At 41.3% G+C, this 19,492-nt stretch overlaps 1 protein-coding gene across 1 annotated transcript in view; it reads left to right on the forward strand.

The window, feature by feature from the left end:
- CLNK (cytokine dependent hematopoietic cell linker) overlaps positions 1-19,492 on the forward strand; it is a 155,621-nt gene that overhangs the window by 93,185 nt on the left and 42,944 nt on the right. The window contains exons 6-8 of the mRNA XM_046656422.1: positions 1,266-1,407; positions 2,644-2,750; positions 7,977-8,039. Of these exons, the coding sequence (XP_046512378.1) occupies positions 1,266-1,407; positions 2,644-2,750; positions 7,977-8,039 (312 nt within the window). The remainder of the gene's footprint in view (positions 1-1,265; positions 1,408-2,643; positions 2,751-7,976; positions 8,040-19,492) is intronic.

The raw sequence follows: 19,492 nt of genomic DNA on the forward strand, positions 1-19,492 counted from the left end.
GAAAATCTCTTGTAACTGAACCTGTTTTTCATAGCCATAGCCATCTGCAATCTAGCAGAAACTTTAAGACGTTAAAGATTTTCCGAAAATGTATGTTCCACAGTCTTTTCCAGTTGTCAGCCCCTCACAGCCCAACAGTGGAACCGTGAAGCCACCCACATGGCATGGTTGGTGTTCAAAAGAGACAGTACAAAACACAGAGAAGATGTCTCTATCTCCTTCTTTTGAGCTCTTGACACTCCGCTTAGATCCTTCAAAATGCCAGCACTTATTAAACTAAATTACATGGTGGCACTTGGATCCTCTCTCAATCCCAAATGAAGACAAAAACTATTTCTATAAACCAGGGAAGAGGGGAGCATTTTGAGACCCAGGAAGGAAAAAGAATCCCTTGGTGGCTTTGTATGATAGACGAGGGATCTTTCTGTATAGAGATCATCAAGAGTAAGGTCCCTGCTTAAACATAGCACGATGAATGGGTGCAGATTCCAGAATTTCTGTGATGACAATTACATCGATTGTAGGCTAGTACCCAACCCTGCCATTCCCAGTGTTCTGACTCAAAGCTCGTTACTGATATATAGATATACAACTTAAATTCTTATATTGATCATGTGTCCTGACACCTTGCTGAATCGTTCATTAGTTCTAACAATTTTTTAGTGGTTCCTTGGGACTTTCTACATACAAGATCATGTCATCTGCAAATAGATCCTTTTTCTGCTTTTAAGGGCTCATGTGATTGCACTGGGTCCACCCAGGTAATCCAGGATAATCTCCCTATTTTAAAGATAGCTAATTAGTGGTGTTAATTACATCTGCAATATCCCTTCACAGCAGCACTTAGATTATTATTTAATTAAATAACCAAGGATGGGAATATTTGGGGATATCTTTAGAATTCTTTTTTTTTCTGCTTTTTTCTCCCCAAATCCCCCAAGTACACAGCTGTATATTTTAGTTGTGGGTCCTTCTAGTTGTGGCATGTGGGACACCACCTCCGTGTGGCCCCCACAAGCAGTGCCCTGTCTGTGCCCAGGATCAGAACCAGTGAAACCCTGGGCTGCTGAACCAGAGCATGTGAACTTAACCACTCAGCCCCTAGAGTTCTACCACAAGAATTTAACTGTCCCAGATGCCAGACTCTTAAATCTTTAACCCTCAGCTAAGAGAATCCAGATCACCCCCTAGCTAGCACTGTAGTCTGTAATCTTTATCACCATTATACTTTCCTTTGACTCACTCAAATGCTCCCTTTTGCTTAGGAAAAGAACTTTGCTGCAGTCCTGGATGGAACAAAAGGCCATGATGATGATGACTATGAAGACCCTGAATGTCATGTGGTAGAGGCGTGGCAATCGATGAAAATTTTACCAGCAAGGCCTATAAAGGAATCTGAATATGCAGGTAACATTTTGGACCTAAAATCTGAAAATGCATGCCCATGCTACAATATTGCATAGTAATTAAAGCTGCAGATTCTGAATTAAATAACTCTAGGTTAAAATCCTGCCTCCATGACTTACTAGCTGTATGACCTTGAGCAAGTCTCTAAAAATCACTTTCTCTATCTGAAAATAGGGTTCATAATAACAGAACTAACCCCAGAGAGTTCTTTTGAAGATTACACATACGATGCACGTTGAGTTCTCGCCAGAGCGCTTGGTGCAGAGTCAGAGCTCTAGAACAGTTGGCTGTTGTTATCACGATGTTCTTCCTGAGTCCTGAGGATGACTGAGGAGCATGGCAGAGGGTGGACAGGCAGGGAGGTGGTCAACACGGGAAATGTTCAGATGGACTTCTCGTTGTGAGGAGTAGAGTGAAAGGAAGACTTTCTAACTTGGTTGATTCGTTTTGCAAGTGGCCAGCATATGAGTAGCACTAGGAATGCCAGCAAAGCCAAACTTTTTAAGAGTAAGGAAGACCTACTTTCCTGGCCACCTTTGTTTCTTTCTAACTGGGGCGCATGGGGCAGCTTCAGCAATTCTCTGAACCTTAGATGTAGCACACTGCTGTAAGGCAGAACAGGAAGCCTTTGTGATTTCTGAGGGCCTGGCCCACTGAAATGAATCTATAGAAGTTCCTCTGAGGGAATCACTTTGGAAATAACAACGGTATTCCTTTGTTCATTCACTCAACAAGCATTTTCTGAGTATCTACTCTGTGTCAGTTCCATGTTAGGATTGATCAAGTGACAGAAAGATGAACAAAGCATAATCTGTGTTCTCAGGAGGGTCACAATCTAGAGGAGGAAACAGACAGATTAACAGATAAACGTGATAGACTAGGGTAAGTGTATAAAGCAGAAAGGAGAGCCAGGGGTGGGGTGCAGGTGGGTGGGATATGGGACGATTTTCAAAGGATGTGACAAGGCCCAAGCCTTGAGGATGAGTGGAATTTCCCAGGTGACTGAGGAAATGCTGGATGCTCAAGTCCAGACCTTGGCATTTATGTGGATGGACCAAGATGGGTAATTTCTCCTGCTTGAGACTCAGTTTCCTCATCTGCTAAGTGGAAGTAGAACTGCTTGTCTCATACCTACGTTGTGATGAATCAATGAGTTTGTAGATGTGCAAATATTTGGTAAATTGTAAGATGCTGAGTCCACGTAAGGTATGACTTTAAATTTTTCTCTTTTCACAGACACACGCTATTTCAAGGGGGTGATGGACACTGCCCTTTCCTCAGATGCCAAGACCTCTATCCCCACGGAGGGGCAAACCTGGAACATGCAGATGAGGCCGGAAGAAGTGAGTAAAGGCTTGATCCTGCAAACCAAGTATGTGTAAGGTACTTCCAAACAGCCAGGAGCTTCCCCATCTCTCATTCCCGAGGCATCTCATGCCTGATGGGATCATAGTCCTGTGGAATAAGCACCTAGAAGGGAGGACAACTAACACTTGTTGAAGATTTTCTGTGAGCCATGCAACAGGCTAAGGATTTTTACATGCATCTCATCTGATGCTCATCCCGTTCTCCGGAAGCAGAATTTGAACTCAAATCTTTTCGATAATAATATATCATTTTGCCCAGATTCTAGGTCCAACATTGCCAACTGCTAACTAGGTGGTAATAAGTAAGTCACACAGCCTTCTGAGCTTCTTTGTAACCTCAGCTACAAAACAGGAATAAAAATCCACACCATGCTGACTTCAAAAGGCTGTTTGGAGACTACAAAAGATAATCTTACGAAAATATCTTGTAAATGCAAACGCTCTAACCACACATATAGAATTTTATTTTTAATAACACTTTGCTAATGTTTCATTTTCTTAATTCATAAATGCCTAAAATACAAGTTAATCACCCCTGGGGTTGCAGGGTTCTCAGTCATAATGTTTTGGTGCATTTCATGTCAATATTTTCTATGCAGACATATTTCATGCAAAGGAGTCCCTATCGTATAGTATATGCCTGGCCTTCTTTTCTTTTCATTTTAAGTTCTGGCTATAAAACAATTTCCCATGTGATAGTCAAGCATAGTCTTTACAGGCATATCATACCCTATTATGGGATTTTTAATTATTTTACTTAGCCATTAAGTTGGTAAATATTATGAAATGTCTTTCCTGAAAGATCATTTCAATTTACCCTCTATGGGAATTCAAACCCTCTATCGGAATGTCCACCTCATAGAACTTTCACCAAAACTGGCTATTACTTTATTAATCATATTTTTTAAAGGGATTTCACTGTTTTTTTTAATTTGTACCACATTTATTAGTGAATGTGAATATGCTTTTGAATACTTATAGCATGTCCTTCCTCTTGCATTATCTGTTCACATTGTTTATCTATTTAACTTGATCTTCTGTTAATATTGACAAGAAAGGGAAACTACGAGTTTTACCAAGCAATGTCGTTCACACAGAACATATCCAATAGACACCGGGAGAGCAAGATGAGGATGAAATATTGAACACTTCCTCTTTACACAGGCACCAACTTGAACACTTCAATCTTTCACTCAACAAATTCATTCAAGAAATATGTGTTGAGTGCCTGCCATGGACCAGACGCAATTATGGGCTCTGGCATGCATCGGCAGACAACCAAGGCCCTGTTCTCATGAAACTTGCATACCAGTGGGAGGAGATCAGTAATAAATAGATAATAGATATCTGCTTTGAAAAAATAATCATTAAAGTACAGTAAGGACAGTCGAGGAAAGTTTTTCTGAATAAAGATGAGAATGAATGAATGACATTTAATCCTTAAAATAACATCGCAAGATGAGCATTATAATCCCCATTTTAATAGCTCCAACTTTGTGATCTCTGCCCCTTTGGGCCAGTTACTTACCCTCTCTGAGCCTTTATTGTCTTAGCTACAAAATCTCATGGCTCTTATGATAATACATACAGAGCAACGTGCCTGGCGCAAAGCAATCAGTCAATCGATGACATCTCCTGGAGAACAGGGACCATTTTAGCCCCAGCACAGAGCACAGTGCCTTTATGGAAGAGGTTCTAAGCAGATGTTAGTTAAATAGATGAAAATGACCAAACAAACTCCCAGTCATTTGAGCCGAATCTTGAAATATGAATAGCTGTTTAATAGGAAAAGAGGCCCAGTCTTTCCCCAGTTCAACTTCTGTTCACATGGAACTCTTACAGTCTATCCTTCAAAGTTCTCATGTGAGTATTTGCTACTGTCACCAAGATCCATGACTGGGGCCACCCCACAGGGTCTGTTTGACAGAGGAGAGAACATTTGAGGACTCTCATCACTGTGGCATAGAGCCTATGCAGGGAACAGTAGGAACTTTAGCATGACTGGGCCAGTGGCTGAAGACACAAGTTCTGGTCTGGTTATAAAGGAGCGGAGAATGCTGTCCTGAAAAGTGAGGCTTTCCTTTCCCTAGAAATCTCTGACAATCCCTCTTTACATGGAAGTCAGCCTTCATGAGAAGAATTATTTTAAGAAAGATAATTCTCATTTGCTTTTGTAAAACAACTCCGACAGAATTTAAGCTTCCATTCTTGTTCCTTCATATTCTCTTCATATTATTTTTGTAGCTCTCTGTTACAAGCAAATTCCTTCCTTTACCTAGATCACTTTGCAAGTAGGACTATAGTCTCAACATATGAAGTGGAGTGATATGACAGGAGAATAAGGATGTAGGAGGCAGGACACAATTTTGGCCAGGAGGGAAGTTGTCTGAAGAGTTAAATAAGGACTTGGCCTCAATTCAGATTCAGAGGAAGTTTTGCTTTTATAATCAATGTTTGAATAACCAAGTTTTTACAGTAAATAGATTACATTTTTCATTATGACCTCATTCTCAGGAGTTAATTCTTATTAGTTATTATTTATGCTGAGATTAAACTATCTGTGAAATGGAGCTTCAATAATCCTTACAGAGGCCAGTTCTTATCTGGACTCTTTAAGTTGGTTACAGCTATCTTAAACCACTAAACCACCACCCGTCTTTCCACTTATTGAGCACTTACTGTATATCAAGCACTGTGCTCAACAACGGGGATAAAAACAAGCCAGTGCCCACAGTGTAACAGAGGAGGCAGTGGCCCAAAAGGCAGTTGGATGTAACAGGAAGTGCTGGGACAGAGGTGAGCCCAGGGTGCACAGAGCATTGGGCTGCATCACTTGGCCCAGCCGGAGGCTTCCAAGAAGCCTTCTGGAGGAAGCCATGTGAAGCAGTCTGACACCTGTAACACATTGTGCTGCAATCAGTGGTTCTCTAGGGGATATTTGGCAATGTCTGGAGACATTTTTGGTTGTCAGGACTGGAGGACTGCTGCTGACATCTAGTGGGAGGAGGACAGGGATGCTGCCAAGCATCCTGCCACATACAGGGCAGCCCCTCACAGCAAGGAATTATCTGGCCCTAGCTCTCAATGGCGCTGAGGTCGAGAAACCTGTGTTATAATTAAGCCTGTGTCATAGTGTGTTATAATATGTTGTAAACTCAGACCCGCATGCATGTCCAAGTCATCCTTTAGAATCCAAGCTCTTACTCCTCTTTGTTCATAAACTAGCATTGATACAGGAATATAATAGATGCTAATAAATATTTGATAGAAAATGGGAGTAGCTCCAGGACAGGGGCAGGAAATATTCCTGGGCCCAGGATTCTGTGCTAATACTATCAGAGGGCACCTATGCTGGGGGAGATGCAATGCAAAGAAATGCTCTCCTGCAAAAGAGCCAACTGAATCCAAATGGATCCAATGTAACTTGGCCACCAAAGGGAAAAAGAACAGGAATACTGAGGAAGCCCCTTCCCTAAGACCCTAAGCATGCAGGCCCACTTAAGACAGAGACAACAGAGAACCTCTCCTGCCCCCATGACCAGGCTAGCAATGGGAGGTGGGCAAGAGCATTAGGAGACACTCCCTCTGTGGGGAAGACACACAGGGAAGGCTGAAAGCTGAGGGTGCACCAAGAACTTTGAAAACCTTCCAGCACCGCAGCCTCCCCAGGGTAACTCTGGAGGAATTGGAAGCTGATGGTGCAATGAAGGAAGCCATGGCAACAACAAATCCAAACCACACTCAATCCTTAACTAGATTGACCAGCAGAAGAGCCATGCCCTTTCCAGACATAAATACCATAGTTCAATGTTCTGAGGAGGAAAAGAAGTGGACATTGAACATCAGAAAGTAAGAGGTGACAGGAGGCTCAACGACCCTCGCCCACATCCACCTTGGCCACCTCAACTTGGTGCCAATAAAGAGTAACACTAAGGCCCTGTATTAGTCAGGGTTCTCTAGAAACATCGGAGATGGTGGATAGATAGAGACATACAGACATAGACACACAAATAAAATAGTGATTTTGGAGGCTCAGTCCCATGATCTGCCATCTGGAAGCTGGAGAGCCAGGAAAGCCAGTGGTGTAAGTTCCAGTCTGAGTCCAAAGGCGTGAGAACCAAGAAAGCCAATGATGAAAATCTTGGCTGAGGGCAGAAGACCAACGTCCCAGCTCAGTCAGGCAGAGAGACCGAATTCTTCTTTCCTCTGCCTTTTTATTCTCTTCAGGGCCCCAGGGGATTGGATGATGCCCACCCACACTGGGGAGGGCCATCTGCCTTACTCAGTCTACTGATTCAAATGCTAATCTCATCCAGAAACACCTTCACAGACACACCCAGAAATAATATTTAACCAAACATCTGGGCACCCTGCGACCCTGTCAAGTTGAAACATAAAATTACCCATCACAGACTACACTCCGTGTTGATCTAGGCTTAAAGGCTTTCAAAGGCGAGGGGCATCTTTATGATGTCTCCACTATCTTCTTCACCCTCATGTCTAGCATTGTATAGCCCTACATAGTTCGCCGATGCCCTTAATAATATTAATAATGACAGCTAATAATTATTCAAATTGATTGGTGCCACTCCCTGTTCTAGGCACGTTGCATGGTGTGACTCATGTAATCCTCCCACCTTCATGAGGTACCTTTTCTTACTCCCATTTCACAGATGAGGAAACTGAGGCTCAGAAGGTTAAGTGACTTGCCATGTTCTCTTACAGCATGGGATGGAGGTGAAATCCCAAAGCAGGCATCCACACGAGGCCACACTCTGATCTGCCTGCTTGATAGCTTTCATGTACTTGATCATGTATATTGATTGTCATAATAACTCAATGACATGAATTGACTAAGTATTTTTCCTATTAAAATGATGAAAAATCTAAGACGTAATATGGCAAATCTCTTTCCAAAATTTCACAGCAATAAGCGGTAGGATTGGATCTCAAACCCAAGTATTTTATGCCAAATACCACCTGAGGCCACTACACTTGTCACTGGCACAGCACGACATGTATTTACACATATTTACACATATTGACTAACTGCCAACCATTCACATATGGTGACCTCTGAGAATGATGAGTCCAGGGACTTATGCCTTTATCCTTAGGAATCTAACCATACAAAGTGGCAGGACATTATATGGTATCATAGTGACAATTGAAGAGATAACGGTGCCACATTGTCTTCTACAGGTGGACAGACCCATTTCCAAGGACACCAGAAACCAACACGTTAAAGGTAAAGTCAAGTCAAAAGTTTGAAACATAAGTATATTTCTTTGCTTCGAAGATCCTCTTGCATTTTTCCTTGTGGTCATGGATTTTCTTAAAAAGGTGATCTGTTGAATTATCCTTCACGAAATAACGAATTTTGGAAATACTCTCACGCATCTTATGCCTTTTTATCACCTTACCTTATTGATGAAGGAATTGATTGTGAAAACTCATATTGCATGCTGTGCAATTTCAGAAAAGAATTGTTTTGAAACATATGTATTGCATTAAATCTATTATTAAGTTATTTCTCTAAGCACACCCCCAGTAAAATCACGAGATAGAAATCTAATTTTAAAACATTGATTAATTAATATGAAAACATATTCTAACGCTTTAGGCAAAGCAACTCAATTTGGAGGTGAAAATACAGGTAGGAAGCTGAAAGGAAATAATCAATTTCAGTAGTGCTGGAAGCACAAATGGCAGACAGCCAAAGAAATTTAATTGGATCGTATACGTTATAGCTTCTCTCATCATTTCCCCCTGCGCCCCCATCTTCTCTTACAATGTCCAATTGGAAAAGATGACAATCCCATGATTTACATTCCCCAATAACTGAAACATATCAAATTCATCTTTTATGAGTCTAATGTCTATAACATAATACCAATATCACATTTTCTTTAATGAGAAAATGTAATAGTTAGGGTCTTAACAGGAACAGATGGAACACCCAAATTAGGAAAATTTAAGGAAGTTTATTTACAAAGGAACTATTCACTAGGTGTGTGGGGTGTAGTGGAAGAACAAGTGATGGTGCGGGAACTGGGACGAACAGCAGTGGCACTGTCACCACCCCTAGGCCCGGGTGGATGAAGGGATAGTTACAGAAAATTAGAAGGAGCACATCACCTTGAGAGAAGAAACGACCACTGGTCAAGCGTCACCACCACCCCAAGTGGATCTCACAGCAGGGGAGCCACGGGAATACATGCTCAGCCCCCCTCTCATCTCCTGCTGGGACTTCCCAATGGCTGAACCCAACCAGAAACAAGAGGGCAGGGCAGCCCATATTGGTCACTGCTGCTTGGTCCCCCAGGATGGAGAGTAGAGTGAAGCAGGGTGGAGAAGGTGGAGGATGGACCTGGAGGGGCAAAGAGAAGATACTCATAACAGGCAGCATGGTGGAAGGAGCAATGAGAGTAGCAAAAACCCTGGCTCTTCCACTCCCTGGCTGTGTGACCTTAGGTAAGACACCAAACTTTTCTGAGTCTTACTTTCCTCCTCTTTAAAATGCAGAATGGGCGGGGCTTTTATGACTATTCAATTCAGTTGCATTAGCAGAGTCAGGAAACAGCAGCCATTTCCTAGTCCACCTGTCCTCTCCATCCTGCACAGCCTGACAGATCCCTCTCTATCTTCCTTCTATACCGCTCCTAAACCACCCCAAAATAGGGGAGATTTCATATAGTGCCTCTTCAGTCCTTAAAAATGGCAATACCTTTGATGTACACAGCACTTGATTCAAAGCTCTCCTCCGTTAACTGACGTATTCAGTCCTTAGAAACACCAGGTGAATTATGTAGAGGAAGTATTTTCATGCCTCTTGACAGAGGGATCCCAGATCATACCATAATCATTTGATACACAGTCACATGCTACATAACAACATTTTGGTCTACAATGGACTGCATACATGACAGTGGTCCCATAAGGCTAGTACCCTGTAGCCTAGGGGTATAGTTGGCTATGCTATCCAGGTTTCTGTAAGTACACTCTATGATGTTCACACAATGACAAAATTGCCTAAAGACCCATTTCTCAGAATGCATCCCCATCATTAAGTGACACATGACTGTATGAATGTCCTAGGTCATAATAGAAATTTCATAGGCATTCGTTGAAAAATGAGTCCTGGGGAGAAAGCAATTTTTCCTTGATAGTTCAGTGCAGACTCCACCTTCACTTCTTTGACTGACTATTATTCTGTACATAATTATGCCTTTTTGCCTATAAAGATGGTTCTAATCCCAATTCCAACGTGGGGGGGGGCATTCCCCCCACACTGCCAAGCATTTCTCAGACACCAGTTGGGTGTCCTACAATTCAACCCAATTCTGACACTATCTACCTAGAGATAGCACCAGATTCCACAAGTTAAGGGCTCTCAGTCCTACAAGACTGCCTCCCACCACCACTTCAGAGGCCAGTCACAAGCCCAGGTTGTCACCTGTGCTTCTGACCAACCGGCCATAGAAGAGGTTCCAACGACCTTTTCCCTAGGTACAGTTAATTTGCTAGAGCAGCTTACAGAACTCAAGAACATTTTATTTATTAGATTACCAGTTTATTATAAAAGGATACAACTCAGGAACAGCCAGATGGAAGAGAAGCATGGCGCAAGGTGTGGGGAAAGGGCACAGAGCTTCGGTGCTTCCTTAATCTTCCGGTGTTCACCAGCCCGGAAGCTCTCTGACCCCTGTCCCTCTAGATCTCTGTGGAGGCTTCATTACACAGGCGTGGTTGATTAAACCATTAGCCAAGGGGGACTGAACTCACTCTCAATACTCTCACCTCTCCCTGGGTGGGGCATGGGGGGACGGGGAGGGGAGGGAAGGATGGAGGACTGAAATTTCCCACCCTCTCATCACAGGGTTGGCTCCACCAGAAGCAGCCCCATCCTCAGGAGTGGACCAAAAGTCACCTGCTTAACATAACAAAAGATACTTTTATAGCTCTCATCACTTAGGAAATTCCAAGGGATTTAGGAGCTCTGGGTCAGAAATAGGGACAAAGACCAAATATATATTTCTTATTATAAATCACAATGTCACAACTATCTACCCACATATTTATCTATACTTGGCCACAGCTCACAAAGATATTGGAGTAGTTAACAAAGTTTTGCATAATAAAATAGAAGAAAATAAAATCACTGGGAAAATCTAGATAGACATATGACTAAAATAAAGATAAAATTCAGGAATCTTAGGCACACATCACTACATTCCATTAAAATTAAACAACTGGTTTGCCTCTGAGCTTCCTGGTAGCCTAAGCAAAGAGGAGATCCTGCTTCTTTATGTGATATTAATTGCCCATAACAAAAAAAGCAAACCAGTTCCTCAAGGAGCGCAACAAGGACATATCTTTCAGAGTTAAGTTAGTGCTGTCAATTTTATGGGGGAAACATCACCTATATATGGGTACCTGGTAGATGGTGTGCCACAGCTACAAAAATATGACTTTTTAAAAGTAGACCCCAGTGTAGGCTGAGGCCATATACAAAGAGGACCTCAGGGAGAGCAAGGCTTGCAGAAGTTGGAGCTTGTAGGGAATGAGGAAGGTTGTGGGGAAAACTTCTTCAATAAGAGCTATTTTCTTTACATCTTCTCTTCCCACACTTCCATAATTGATGGTTCTCCATTGCCACCCAGAGCTCTGAGTTACTGTGCAGAGAAGGGAGCTGAAAGGGGGGAAATTAATATGAATACCCCCATTTTTAGGATCAGGCATCTTTCTGGAAAACACTTGAATGATTTATGTGTTTATTACAAAATTCTGTATTTTTGATGCAAACGCATTTTCAGATAATTTATTCATTCTCACAAAATGTCATAGAAAAAACATATCGGTTGGTTCAGTAACGGCAGAATTTTATGGTGATATTTTTCATCAAGTTGAGCAGTTATAGATTTATGTTAATGTATATTTCATGTCATTTTTCTTGTGATCATATTCTGACATTATCTGGAAACTGTCGAATTTCAAGAACCTGTCTTCCCTGAAGCTTGACTTTTTTTTTATTCCTAAAAATGAATAAAAGTTTTATTTGGGGGCAAAGTATATATATAGAATAAATTGTTTGCAATGAATCATTAGCATCAACCACAGATCCAGAGGAAATTATCTTCTTTTCAGATGAGCATACCCATAATATTCAAATACGGTGTGGCTTAGCTTCTTAATGCTGAGAATAAAGGAGGCTAAAATGAATTTCTCTTTGCCTTAGATATGAACCAAGCACAAACTCTAAACCAATTACCTGTGAGGTGACAAGCATACCATATACAAGAATGAATTTATAACGAAATATAATAAACTATCCAAGAAAAGAAAGAGGGAATTATGCATAGGTGACTGAATGTGTATATCCAGAAACACGAGCTTGGTTGAAAAGAAACAAAATAGAATTCCACATAATGCCATCCAAAGACCTTTCTGCTAGTTTGCTTGTAGATGAATTGAGATGCCAAAGAAATTGGAATCAGAGGTGATTTTAGAGTTAATCTGGTTGAACTCCCTCTTTTTATGCAAGGAGGCTTAGCAAGAGAAGTGGTGTGCTCAAGGTCACAGAGCCAGCAGACAGCCTAGACCAGCGCCCAGCGTTCTGTCAACTATGGCAATGTTTCCAGGGTTTTACTCTGTTTGCCAGTATCAAAGATTCATCCTGCAAACTCCCTCTTCTGTTCCTTGATAGCCACTCACCAGAACTGTGCAAAGTTTAGCGCCAAAGAAATGAAATGATGGATGACACTGTCCCCTAGTGGCGGAACACAGCAACACAAAACATTGCAAAAATGATGGAATTTGGCATCCTATAGATCATATCCTTAACAAAAATAACATGCTTTATTTAGGCCACAGAGGTGATCAGAAATAAATTTGATTGTTCTCTTACCATTTTAGATGTAAATTTGTTTCAGACACAACCAGTGGCTCAAAGGCAACAGAGGCATTGATGTAATACTCAGTTTGAAGTTAATGTTATGAGTTTTGTAAAATGACTCATTCACGGGATTACAAGATGGTATTTTGTCTCACCACCACTCAGAGAAAGTAATAAGGCTCAGAGAAAAGGAAAGCTGTCTGAGAACTGCTGGATGTAGCAAATGTGTTTTCTGATAGAGAAATATAAAGTAGCCCCAAACAGAGCAGTTAAAAACAGGGGAGTTACAAGGTCATATGACAACTGCTGGGGTAGAAGCTTACTTTGTTTGAAATTAATTTGTGCCAGGGCACTGAGTCACATAAGACATTAGACCACGAGGACCCCTCAGTCTGGCCAGGTCTGTAATAAAGTTGTGGGAACTCAAAAAAGTGCATTCTTAATTCTACCCCGGGAAAGAACTGTGTCTCCCAGGAAGGTTTCCCAGAGAAAGGGGCATTGGACTGAGGTGTGAGACGATGGCCTCAGGGGAACTTAAACACTATTTTTGGTACTCAGAAGCAGCTGAAATATGGTTGTATGAATGTTGGACTGGCGGGCAAGGAGCCGTGTGTTCAAGTGCCGGCATTACTGCTTTCCGACTATGAAATCTGCAATGAGGAACTTAACCTCTCCAACTTCAAGTTTCCATATCTATAAAGTGGAGGAAATAGCACCTACATCATGAGATATTTGTCTGTTTTAAAGGTGATAACATACACAAAACCTATAGCACAGTTACTGACACATGGTGGACCACGCACAAAGGGATTGAACTGCACAAATGATCCCCAAAATTCTTTCCTCCCTCTTTACCCTCTGTCTCTCTCCCAGCACTGGAATGTCTTCCTGACTTTCTCTGTAGGCTAAAACCATCTCATGCTCTATCTACTTCAGTGTTTAGTGTACAAAATAAATGTTATAGATGGATATAAAAATAACCTAGACTCCTCAATCACAAAGACCAGAGTTTTTGAAACATTGTTTTCCCAAAGCAAACACATAGCACCGTGCTGGGCACGTAGTGAGTGCATAGAAAATATTTATTAAATTAACTCTGAAATTTAGCTTATTTGAATAGTGTCTTAGGTAAGCATTGCTGGGCGTCATAGGTCCACCTAGAGACAAGCCTGTGACCCTCGATCATGCATGCCCATTATGTGGGGGCCTGTGGAGGGACAAGTCAAGAAGCCTAGGTTGCTTCTGGCCCCATCTTTGTCTCTGCTTCTAAATTTAGGCAAATGATATTCCCACGCTGGGCGTTAGTATCCCATCTGTAGAAACATAATAGAACACAGTGGGCTCTAGCATTTTGCGAATCTATGGATATGGTTCATTCATATAAGTCCACCCACCGCACTGCCCGTGTCATCCCCCCGAAGTCTTGGTCTTTCACTTCACCCTGCCTGCCCGCCTTTCCTCCATTCCCTAAGACACCCAGGTCAGCAGAAAAGATGTCTCCCCAGGCTTGTTTTGGAAAGATGCTTCTATCCCACACCCATTACTAACCTCAACATGCAGCTGTTCAAGCACATGTTCAAGTAGACGTTGAAGTACATGTCCTAAGAAATCATATTTTCTGACCTCATTTGAGGAGCTGTTAAAGCAGGTAGGTCCCTCCCACATCGCTGGCTTTGCCTAACTTAATCCCACCTCGCTCAACCCAAAGAATGGTTTCAGCAATTTATTGCTGGAATTAATTTCTGAAAGTTTGAACAGACTTGGAGAGGTTTCTTAAACAGGGCTTGTCAAATATACATTAACCACTTGGATCATAATTTGCTTCTTTGGACTCCTCCATAATTAATCATTAGTATATGAAATCCTAATGGTTCACTGTCATACATCATAAAACTCTGAGACATAATAGATACTATGATTGAGGCCAAGTATTATCCAAGTTTTTACAAAGCCTATTTCTCTAACTACGGAACGTTACACTGATGGTCTATTTCTGACAGTATTGATTTCATAGATAAAGGATATTGTATATATTGAACACAAATTGAATGGTAGCTAAGTAAGAAACAAGTGTTATTTTATTTAATCCTAACCGTCCAAAGAACTACATTTCATTATCTACATTTTACAGTCATGGAAACTGAAGCCCAGAACATTTAACTAACTTGCCCAACGTTACACAGTAAGTGATAGAGATGGGATTAGAACCCAACTTGAATGACTTCGAAGGTCCCATTTGTGTTCACGCTCTTATGTCATTGTGCCTTCTACCAAGAAACAAATTCTTGGATCCTACGTATCTTCTTTTTCAACAACGTAAATCACAGATGAAGATAGCAAAGCTCAGAGAAGCCAAACAATTTGTATTAAGTCACTCAGCTTATTAGTAGAAATGCCAAAACCGGATCACTGGCAAAGAGGTAAATGTTTAACAACCAGATCTCTGAAAAAAATGTGGAAGAACAAAGTTGGGAGAGTGATGCTACTCGACTTCAAGGCTTACTATAAAGCTACAGTAATCAAGACAGTGTGGTATTGGTAAAAGAACAGACAATAGATCAATGGAACAGAACAGAGAGCCCACATACAGTCAACTGATCTCTGACAAAGAAGCAAAGGTAATACAATGGGGCAAAGATAGTCTTTTCAACAAAGAGTGCTGGAACAACTGGACATCCACATGCAAAAACATAAATCTAGACACAGACCTTACACTCTTTACAAAAATTAACTCAAAATGGATCATAGACATAAGTGAAAAATCAAAACTATAAAACTCCTAAAAGATAACATAGAAGAAAACCTAGATGACCGTGGGTATGGCGATACCTCTTTTAGATACAATACCAAAGACATGATCCATGAAAGAAATCATTGATAAGCTGGACTTCATTAGAATTAAAAACTCCTGCTCTGTGAAAGACAGTATCAAGAGAATGAGAAGACAACTCACAGACTGGGAGAAAATATTTGCAAAAGACACATCTGATACAGGACTGTTATCCAAAGACCTCAACAAACACCTCACCAAAGAAGGTATATGGTTGGCAAATAAGCATACAAAAAGATGTTCCACATCATATGTCATCAGGAAAATGAGAATTAAAACAGTAATGAGATACCACTACACACCTATTAGAATGCCCAAAATCCAGACACTGACAACAGCAAATGCTGACGAGGATGTGGCACAGTGGGAATGCTCATGCACTGCTGGTGGGAATGCAAAATGGTACAGCCACTTTGGAAGACCGTTTGGCAGTTTCTTACAAAACTAAACATCCTCCTACCATCTGATCCAGCAGTCATACCCCTTGGTATTTACCCAAAAGAGCTGAAAACTTCTATCTACACCAAAACCTGCACACGGATATTTATAGCAGTTTTATTCATAATTGCCAAAACTTGGAAGCAACCAAGATGTCCCTCAATAGGTGAATGAATAAGTAAACCATGATACATTCAGATGGTGGAGCATTATTCAGTGCTAAAAAGAAATGAGCTAGCAAACCATGAAAATATGTGGTTATTAAATGCACATTACTAAGGGAAAGAAGTCAGTCTGAAAAGGCTACACACTGTATGATTCCAACTATATGACACTCTAGAAAAGGCAAAACTATGGGGGCAGTAAAAAGATGAGTGGCTGGGGACCGAGACACATAGGCAGAGCACAGAGGATTTTCAGTGAAAATACTCTGTATAATGTTATAATAGTGGATATATGTCATTATACACATGTCCAAACCCACAGAATGTACACCGCCAAGAGTGAACCCTTACAGAAACTATGGACTTTGGGTCATTAGGATGTGTGAATGTAGGCTCATCCTTGGTAAAAAAGTACCACTCTGGTGAGTGATGTTGTAATAGGGAAGCAATGCTTGTAGGTGGGGGAGGGAGCACGGTTTATAGGAAACCTCTGTACCTTCCTCTCAATTTTGTTGTAAGCCTAAATAGTCTTTATTTTAAAAAAGTAATCATGGCATAGTGGTTAAGTGGCATAGTGGTTAAGTTCAGTATGCTCTGCTTTGGTGGCGTGGGTTTACAGGTTTGGATCTTGGGCGTAGACCTACACCCCTTGTCAGCCATGCTGTGGCAGTAACCCACATATAACGTGGAAGAAGACTAGCACAGATGTTAGCTCAGGGCTAATCTTCCTCAGCAAAAATAGAAGAAAAAAAGAAAGTAATTATGCTCACCATAGACATATTAAAGAAAAATGTTGCATCTTAAGAAAAAATGTGTGCATACACATGTATATATGACCATAAATTTTACTGATAAAAGGATGTATAGCATACAATTTAAAAACAATAGTAAAACACACAACCCTCTATCATAAACTCCACATAGACAATTGATTTTCACAGAGTGCTTCGCTGATTTTTTTCCGAAGTTTTTTATCTGTAGCCAAACTATGGCTGCAATTGATATAATGACATGAACAACTTCTTAGCTGAGTCTGTAATAGTTTTCGAATATGAAATTATATTTCCTCAATTTTCCTCTTTTTAAAAAATTTATTTATTATTTTTTTGGTGAGGAAGATTGTCACTGAGCTAACATCCATGCCAATCTTTCTCTATTTTGCATGTGGGATGCCGCCACAGCATGGCTTGACGAATGATGTGTAGGTCTGCACCCAGGATCCAAACCTGCAAACCTCGGGCCGCCGAAGCCAACCACAGAGCTTAACCACTATGCCACTGGGCTGGGCCCCCTAATTTTCCTCTTTTCACAGTGTAATGGCACAATGTACAGACACAACACATTTTTAAATTTAATTTGCTTTATTAACATTTTCTCCATCACTTTCTTAACTTCAGACAAGCAGCAAAACAATAAATCAAAAGATCTGTGCCATTTGCCAGTTTCTATGGTGTAAATACTCTCACTATGGCAGATTTCAAGGTACCAATATGATCAGCAAACACAGAGTTAGGAAGAGATCTCATTTCGTAGTATTTCCATCATTGACACTGTAGAGCTCAATAACTTCAACAGCAAAGATAATAGTAAGATATAGTGGAATAATTAGGAAGTCATGAGTTTCGAGGATGCATTACCTTTGTTTTTGATATAACTTAAGTGTACCTTTACACAATTTATTTTTTAATACTGGCTGTGTTTAAAAACTGCACCACAAAATCCCGAAAATATGTAACAACCGGCTCCTGTAAGCTGGTACAAGCTGCTCCCACACGCCACAAACAGATCTTGAGATACTTTCTTCTCCAGGAGGTCTTGCTTTAACGCCACAGAACCCTATGAGGTTGGCAACTTCTTCGTACTTTCACCCTAATAAGTTATGGAGGTAAGAGTCAAACTGGGTCCCACAGATTCCACAGCCATGCTGTGCCCGCCTCACTACATTACCTGCCAAGAGGCAATAATTTTGCAGCGGAAGAGAAATCTATCATGTGGCAGACTGAAGAGCAGATAAGGACGCTCCCTGGGCAGATGGTGCTCATTACACAGATGGCCACCAGATGGCGAGCATGCCAGCCTCCTCCCCGTGAAACTGCTTTCTTGAATTTCAAGATGCGGAAGACCTCAGAGAACTGTTTGGGTCTTCCTGTGTGACAGATAGGGAACTTTTCACAGCATTTGAGAATATTTGTGTACTTCATCAGGAAGGTAAATTGCCACTTTCCCTCTAGTTTTCCATTACACGATAATACTAGTAACAGTGGGTACACATTCAAAGGCCATGTACTTGAAGTGCATTGACTCATTTATTCCAAACAGGAATTCCCAAGAAGTATGAATAACCATTTCTCACGTTTCCGGACGAGAAAACTCATATGTTTCTCAACCAATATGTTTATTTCATAAATATTTATTGAGCATCTGCTATGATCCTGCCTGTAGTAAGTAGCAGAGTCAAGATTGAAACTCAAGAAACTCAGCTCCAAATCTCATCCTCTTCCATTATCTCAAATACCTGCGTTGTTATGACTTTATTAAACAAGGCCCCTTCTGCCCTCCAAAAAAGCTGGCTGGATTTTATCTGAATTATCATCACAGCTGTATGACAGTATGACACCTTACTTTGCCTGTTTGATCCAGTTTTCCCACTTCTGAAGTCCCTAAGTTCCCTCGTACCTCTTCGTTTGTAGCATTTCAGTTATCTAAGCAATGAATAAGAGAAGCTTCATGGCATAAATTATTGCTAGGAGGTACATTTGATGTAGCTGAAACCCTCAGAGATTTTTGCTGCTGTTGTGTATAACATCATACACAAAATTTTTAGACTGAGGGGGGAGTATTAAATGATGCCAGACAAAATCTCACATTATAATGAAGACACAGGACACATGGACAGTATATCAAAAAAAATGCATGGTGGGACTGGCCCCATGGCCGGTTGGTTAAGTGCTCATGTTCCACTTTGGAAGCCCAGGGTTCGCCCATTTGGATCCTGGGCACGGACCTACACACCACTCATCAAGCCATGCTGTGGTGGCATCCCACATACCAGAGCTAGAATGACCTACAACTAGGATATACAACTATGTACTAGGGCTTTGGGGAGAAGAAAAAAGATGCGTGGTGGTGAAGGCAAAGTTCTTACCACAGCCTATGAGACCCCGTGTGGTCTGGGCACTCCCCACCTCCACCTCTCCAGCTGTACTCCCCATTATGCTTATCCCATCTCAGGGCCTTTGCACTTACTGCTTCCTCTGTCAGGAATTCTGTCGCCCAGGTGATGCGGGGTCGGTGAGCCGAGGAGTCGAAAGAAAGATTTCTTGGACTCTCAAGATCTGGCAGTAGTGCTCTTTTATTTAGAGAATAGAATAGCATGGGGACAGGACCCATG

Source organism: Equus quagga, chromosome 3, assembly GCF_021613505.1.
Source record: "Equus quagga isolate Etosha38 chromosome 3, UCLA_HA_Equagga_1.0, whole genome shotgun sequence".
NCBI classification, from domain to species: Eukaryota; Metazoa; Chordata; class Mammalia; order Perissodactyla; family Equidae; genus Equus; species Equus quagga.